Source organism: Peromyscus californicus, unplaced genomic scaffold, assembly GCF_007827085.1.
Source record: "Peromyscus californicus insignis strain IS unplaced genomic scaffold, ASM782708v3 Scaffold_12__1_contigs__length_115047231, whole genome shotgun sequence".
Classification (NCBI taxonomy): Eukaryota; Metazoa; Chordata; class Mammalia; order Rodentia; family Cricetidae; genus Peromyscus; species Peromyscus californicus.
Window position 1 is genome coordinate 85,549,247 of NW_026294413.1, and position 7,378 is coordinate 85,556,624.

At 43.8% G+C, this 7,378-nt stretch overlaps 1 protein-coding gene across 1 annotated transcript; it reads left to right on the plus strand.

Moving 5' to 3' along the window:
* Nucleotides 1-248: 248 nt before the first annotated feature.
* LOC128106973 (disks large homolog 5-like) lies at nucleotides 249-7,076 on the plus strand. Its single transcript, XM_052732340.1, has 5 exons — nucleotides 249-1,027; nucleotides 1,880-2,023; nucleotides 2,994-4,195; nucleotides 6,008-6,108; nucleotides 6,260-7,076. The coding sequence occupies exons 1-3, from the start codon at nucleotides 696-698 to the stop codon at nucleotides 3,397-3,399; spliced, it is 882 nt and encodes a 293-aa protein (XP_052588300.1). The 5' UTR covers nucleotides 249-695; the 3' UTR covers nucleotides 3,400-4,195; nucleotides 6,008-6,108; nucleotides 6,260-7,076.
* Nucleotides 7,077-7,378: the final 302 nt, after the last annotated feature.

The window sequence follows — 7,378 nt, forward strand, 5'->3', positions numbered from 1 at the left end:
CCAGAAGATGGTACAGTAAGTTGTGGGCAGGAAATTGGGATGTTCCTGCAAGACGTGGGCTTGAGCTGAATCTTCCAGTAATGGAACACAGGAGGTAGGAGTCTCTGGGAACCAACTAGACTTCCCTGCTTGTCATGGCTCCTGAAATTCAAGGATTCCAGAAGAGTAATTTGTCTGTCCCAGAAATCAGGAGCAAGTAAGGCCAAAGCTGTTGTGCTGGGAGCTCTTGCCTGTCAATCCTACAGGAGGGTTGGGGTTGAGAGGGGACAAAAAGGCCAGCATTAGGGTAGGAGGTTCAAGTGAACTGTGCCCAGCAAAGCAGGTCATCAATATACTTCAACCTCAGTGTCTTCATTTATTTACAGCCAACCAGCTCTATGCACCCTCCTTTGTCACTGAGGCGTCTTGGTGAGGATGGTGAACATATTCGGTCTGTGTGGCTTCTCCATTTTTGCCAAGTGCTTAGAGTGACCTGTCAGGATATTTTTGCATCTTTAATGACCTGAGTGCTTGTGGACTGTGTCAATTTTATCTTGCATTTGAAAGCCACAGATTAGTGAACCCTGCAGCCAAGTTGAATGCAGAGTCCAGAGCTGTTAATAAGCCTGAGGAGGCTCTCTCCTTAGTTACCCAAAACATGTGCTAAAGGAGCAGAGAAAATCAGCTGGCTGAGACACCTATCTCCTGTCACAGAGATGGGAGACCTAAGATGCCCAGCGGGGGCATCTCAGTCCAGGGCAAAATTCTTTAGGGTGTCACTGAATTGCTTGCTTACATCCTTTCTCAAACACCTTCTCAGGTCTCAGGGTGACCTGTTCATGTCTTGTCACAATGCACGTTCACTTGTGTTCATTCATCTACCCACAGGGACCTCCAAGGAGCCACCACCCACTCCAACCAGCCTCACAAAGAAGCAAGTGAAGCAGAAGGTGAAGAGCCTGACCACTCAGCTCCAGGTGATGACCGCCCAACGCAATGATCTGAGAGATCGCCTCATCTTAGTAACTGAAGGATCCTTGGACAACAGGTATTTACTGTTTCAAACTCCATGGTGACTGTCTCAGTTCCACAATTAAACCCTTAGTTTATTTTGTCTAAGAAACCGGCTTCTGGGAGGTTGGGTGTCCCTTTGCCCAACACCATTTCTCTAAATGCTTCCCTGAAGCAAAACCTGACACATGGGCAGGAGTGAGATGGGGACATAGACTGTTCTGCTTCCTCCAAATGAAAATCAGAGCCTGTGGCCTGAATCACATAACTCAGGAATTGAAGCAGTAGTGTGTGAATTCCCAGCATGCATTTGGAGAGATCCTGTCAAGTGGTGGCTAGTGTGAGAATGCTGTTATTTTTTTTTTTACTTTTCTGGGAAGACATTGTGTGCTGGATGCTTCAAGTAGCAGCTGGAGAGTTTTTGTAACACATCTTAATATGTGGCAGCAAGGCCTGGTACTGAAGTCTGCTGCTCTTGGTCCTCTCTAAGATGACACAATTGCATGCATGAATTTGTCATCTCAATGAGAGCATTTTATCCCCTTTCCCTCTCTCAATTTCTCTCTCTCTCTCTCTCTCTCTCTCTCTCTCTCTCTCTCTCTCTCTCTCTCTCTCTCTCTTTCTCTTTCTCCCTCTCCTCCATCTCGTGGGAACTCCATAGCAAGCTGTGCAGGACTCCTGAGGGAGCATATTCAGTCCCATCTGCATCCCTCTTAACACCCTGACTCTGCTGGCCTGGGACCAGAAGAGCAAGTGTATTAAGCAGCCAGAGGTCCCAGTACATAGGAGCCAGGATGTGGCATCTTATTAATTCCAGTATTATAACACACACTGAATTCATGTGATCCTTGAGGCCTGTATTCATGGAATTCTTTGCTTCTGGGTCCAGGCCCTACCACAGGCCAAATCCTTTCTGGGAAAAGCTCAAAATGGAACACCAGCAGGTCATGTCAGACCTGCAGAAGTTTGAGAATGAGAATTTGGAGGCCTCACAGAAGCTCAGTGAGCTGACCAAAGATAAAGTCTTCCTTTTGTAAGTGCTTATCTTGGCAGGGACCCCAACTGTTGTACAATAGCCAACTCCAGTTTTCTTTGTCTCTGGACTGCAGGGTCTGCAGATGTGCTTCTAGTTTTTCTGCTTCTTAGCCAGCAGCATTGGCAAGCAGCCTTTGGACTTATGCCCCTTTACTCAGTTTTGCTAAGATTTAAAGAGAGTATTAGCTCTTCCAAGCACCATATTTTCATTCAGTAGCCTCCAGTTCAGTGGTTATTAACCTTCCTAATGCTGTGACACTTTAATACATTGCTTCATTGTTTTTTTTTTTTTTTTGTTTTTTTGTTTTTGTTTTTTTTTTTTTTTTTGGTTTTTCGAGACAGGGTTTCTCTGTGTAGCTTTGTGCCTTTCCTGGAACTCACTTGGTAGCCCAGGCTGGCCTCGAACTCACAGAGATCCACCTGGCTCTGCCTCCCGAGTGCTGGGATTAAAGGCGTGCGCCACCACCGCCCGGCTGCTTCATTGTTTTTATAACCCCAAACCATAAAATTATTTTGTAGCATTGTCTTAAGTTTATTTTGCTACTGTTAATAATTTTAATGTAAATGTCTACATAGGCCATCTAATATGTGTCCCTTATGAAAGGCTCCTTAGATCCCAAAGGGTGCACAACCCACATACTGAGAACCACTGGTTAGATGAGCAATTGTCCTCAGGAGAGGGTTGTCAGGCAGGAGCTGACTGAAACGGGATCTATGCACCCTTTGGGTCTCCTACTTCCCCAGGTGTACTTGCACATTACCTACTGGTGTTTCCTCATGACAGTGGACTGATTAGGACAGGTGGAATACTCCTCTTGTTTATGGAAGTGCATGAATTTCTGTTATTTTGGGGGGGGTTCAGAAATAGTTTGATTCTTGCAGGAAATAACTGTTCTCTGCTTTTGACCTTGAGTGCCACTGTCATTACTGTTGAAGGTTCTTGTTTACATCTTCCTGTGAACCTGGGATAGGGTTGGGATGTTGAGGCATGGTGTTGTGGGTGACCAGAGGTGGCTGACCTGGTCTTACCATTTGGAGTGTGTTTCCAGTGATCTGCAGAGCCGGCTCCTGATGGAGCAGAGTCAGCTCAAAAAGAAATTGGATATGCTGAAGCAAGAGAAGGAGAACCTACTGGAGGATTGGGTTGTGCTGAAGCACCACTTGGGTGACTTGCAAGTGCTCAGGAAGGATCAAGAAGAGATCAGTGACCTCCACAACCAGCAACAGCAGGTAGGGACAGGGAGCTGGGTCACAGTTAGGTCCAGCACCATTTACTTATGTAAACTTACCCAGTCTACCCATCCAGACACCTGTGCTTTATCTCATCACTTTCCTCATCCATACACCCATCCATCCACCCACTTCATGACATAAAATTGTTCATCCTGTGTTTGTGCATTAGTATTTCTGAGAAGTGAGTCTCCTCTGAGAATCTTGGTCATTGGCATGCAATCCCTGATACTCTTCTTGAACCTGTAGTCAATGGGGAGAAACAGGTCAATCACTCATCACACAGCTACATGTCATTATGATGGGAGGATTGCTACACACAGAATTGAGTTCAAGAGTAAAAGTTTCTCTAACAATCTCCACTAGTTCAAGAGTATGCCCTCGTAGGCCATTTTAGTTCCCAGGAATGGAAAGCTGAGTTTTGGGACTTTGCTTAAAGGCTGGTGTGCTTATTTTAAAGATAACTGCTCCTCTATCACTTTGTTGTTTTCGTTTTCACCCCTTTCTCTGTCTCTCTGTGGTGTGTGTGTGTGTGTGTGTGTGTGTGTGTGTGTGTGTGTGTGTGTGTAATAGAGGCATGTGGGAGTGCAGTGCATATTTCATGTGGATGACAGCTAGAGGAGATCACTGGGTTTCTCACTTTGTCAGTCTCTGTCTTATGAACTTCAAGCAGGCTTTCTCATGTGCCCATGAGCTTGAAATTTCGTGAGATTGACTGACCAATAAGCGCTTGAGATTCTGTGTGTGTGCTTGCACATGTGTGAGAATGTATTGACTATACTATACTCAACCCTCCAATAAGGACACAATCTTGTAATGAACAGGAGCAGCAAAGAATGGAAGAGAGACTCCAGAGCTTGCTGAAGCAGAGGGAGCTGGTTACAGAGCAAAAACACCTGGCAATAAAGCTGCAGCATCATTTGACTGTCTCCCAGATGAGGTAGGAACGCAGGCTGAAGTTGGGGTATGGAGCCAATTGGGTCTTCTGTACCAGGGCTCTCTGTCCTTTGTGGGCTTTTGCTTATCATCAAGACTCCCTGCTCCAATCATGGGTAGATCAACTCAGAACTCAGAGTATTATGCTGGTCCCGTCAACAAGAACTTCTGTCCAGCAAACAATATGTTTGATACTCCCTGGGTCTGTACACTTGTGTCCCATTCCTCCCTTCTGATCAATCTGGTATGTTCTCAGCAGGTTTTCCTTGAACTCACAGAGCTCTGACTGCTTATGCCTCCCAAGTGATGGGATTTAAAGGTGTGCCTCACCATATCTGACTGAAATTACATTTTTATTCAGTATTAGCACCTGTAGGATGAGATTTGCACCCTTGTCACTATTTGATGTCACACTGGCTGTCTTCATTGTTTGAGCATTTCCCATGTAAAGTGTACTGGGGATATAATACGTTTAGTCATTGGCAGGATGAACCCAGGTAGATGTCTCTGAACCTTCACCGAGTGTTGTTGAACAGACTCCTCTAGAGTGTCAGGATGTAGATTCCCAGCTCTAGGCCTAAGGATAACACAGCTCTTCTTGTTTATTGACAGAGACCATGCAGTGACAATGTTCTCAGACACATGGCTCAAGAAATACTGCTCTAGCATGACAGGCTCCATCTTGTGTATTACCTGGGTGCAAAGTTGTATTAAGTCTATGTATATAAAATGAGGTGGTCTTTTTAAAATTATTTTTTATTCATTTTACATACCAACCACAGATCCCCCTTTCTTCCCTCCTCCCACTCCCCACTCACCTTCTTCCCTGACCCTTCATCGCCTCCTCCAACAGGGTAAGTTCTCCCATGGTAGGACAGTTAAGCATGATACATTATGTTGAGGCAGGAGCAAGTCCCTCCCCACTTTATCAAGCAAGAGCAAGGTGTCCAACCATAGGTAATGGGATCCAGAAAGACAGCTCATGCACCAGGAATAGATCCTGATCAAATTGCCAGGGGCCCCTCAAACACAACCAGCTCCACACCTGTCACCCATATGCAGAAGGTCACAACTGTCAGTCTAAATTTCCTGAGTTCTTTTGAGCTTGGTTCAGTTGTTTCTGTAGATATCCCCATCATGATCTTTACCACCCTTACTCATGTAATCCCTCTAAAAAAGACAAGAAGAAACACAGCTTGGAATTTTAAGGTTTTCTCTATCAAACCTGTGACAGCATTGTACAACATGGAGAGGAAAATAAAATAATATCAATTAAAATCAGGAATAAGGACAGGTGTATGTGATTGTTCATGTCTTTAATCCAAGCTCTTTGGGAGCAAAGGCAGGAAATCTCTGGACTCTTGTAGCCATCCTAGAACATGTATCTAGTCAGCCAGAGATGCATATTGTAACACTGCCTACAAAGAAACAGAAATTAGACAAGAAAAAATGAGGTAGTTGATGAGAAACTATCATGAACAGTCTGTGTATCTCCACAGTGCTATTATATATGACTTTAGTATGCTACTCCTTTTATTTAAATGATGTCTCTATACTGTAGGAAAAAATCTGGTTCTTTCTCATTAGAGCACAGTACATATAGTACTCATATCAACATCTGATACTTGTTAAGGGCAGAAAATAATTCAAGGCCCAACTATTCTGTGACACTTATTCCTTAGGTGTACATACAATGACTGCTGCCAAAGATCAGTGTTGACTGTCCAGCACAATTGAGTTTTTGTAATATCACTGAATGACGGGTGACATGGTGGATCCCCACCAGGACTCTGCCCTTACTAACTTCCTCCTCTAGGTCAGAAAATCTCCAACATGAGCTGGAACAATCCACAGCTCAGGATGAGAGCCTCCTGCCGACAGAGCTGCTGCAGCAGGAGCACTAAGTGTCATAAGCAAGTGAGCCATCATGACATCCCATCCCCAGCAACACGGCATTTGTGGGGTGGAGTTCTTCCTTGATTCTGGTTTCCTATGTGTGAATAGGCCCTGAATTTATCTAGCTAGTGATCAAGCAAGGCAGATCTGATTGACTTTTCTTCTCTCACAGCACCCTTTATGAGAACTGAGGAGGCTGAAGGAATCCATAGTCAACTAGAAACCCTGACATTCTCCACTCTATGATCAAGGCCTCCTCAGAACAAGACATGTACTACTACTAGTTGTGAAATCACCAGTGAGGCAAATATCATCTGCCCTGAAGGTCATCCATCCATAATCTGATCCATGAGTCTGTTGACTCACTAGTTATGGAATAAAGAAACCATCAAGAAGATGCTTGAGATTCAAAAAAATAAACACCAAGAGTTATGCAGAAAAAGCTGACATCTACCAGCAAGTGTCCCCAGTGAGGGCCACAACAACATGGAGAGAGAATATGTTTCCACTCATAGTTACTCTGAAAGTTTATTGCTACAAACTTTTGGTAGCTGACTGAGTGTTGAGCCCTTCATATGTGGAGGAAGATATGTCAACAGAGACTGTGTTGATGTCATGCTGCTATCCACACAGACCACAACAAGGAAGCATCATAATTACTCCAGTCCAGTGTGGGAACTACTCAATTTCATTCCCAGGTGATGGTGAAGTGAATTGTTCTGAGAGATGATTTAGGAAGGATGTCACCATGAGCTGTTATGTCTTTTGGTAACAGATGCTCCCCGTGTCATTTTTTGCTCTTGAATGGGCACACAGACACATGTTGGCAGACAGAATCATATAGTGGCCAACATGGCATAAGATCAACTTTGGCAAGGACTTAACCTAGAAGCCCCAAAGTGGCATGAACACACATGTCTTGAAGAGGTTATTTCAATTCAGGGTTGTCTTCCAACTTGTTTCCAAAGCCAGCCACAGAATGTAGGACATCTGCATGAAGAGAAAGCTTCTTATGTAAATAGTTTTGGTTTGTTTTGGGGTTTGCATGAATTTAGGTTTTGTTGTTCTTTGTTTTGTTTGCTGTTTTTTTATTTTTTTGGTTCTTTGTTCTTTCTTTGATTTTATATTTTGCTAAAGCTATACACTGGATATACTAAGCACCCCTTTAAGGCCCTATTCAGTTAAATTGCTCTAATTTCACAAATAAAAAATATTTTCCAACTCTTCATTCTTTTCTTTAAATTTTTTATTGAATTTACTTACCAACCAAAGATCCACCTCTCATTGCTCC

Coding starts and splice junctions, on each gene's coding strand:
- LOC128106973 (XM_052732340.1), top strand. CDS start 696: ATGGGAGACCTAAGATGCCCAGCGGGGGCATCTCAGTCCAGGGCAAAA. Junction 1,028..1,879: donor GAAGGATCCTTGGACAACAG/GTATTTACTGTT, acceptor TTCTGGGTCCAG/GCCCTACCACAGGCCAAATC. Junction 2,024..2,993: donor AAAGATAAAGTCTTCCTTTT/GTAAGTGCTTAT, acceptor GTGAACCTGGGA/TAGGGTTGGGATGTTGAGGC.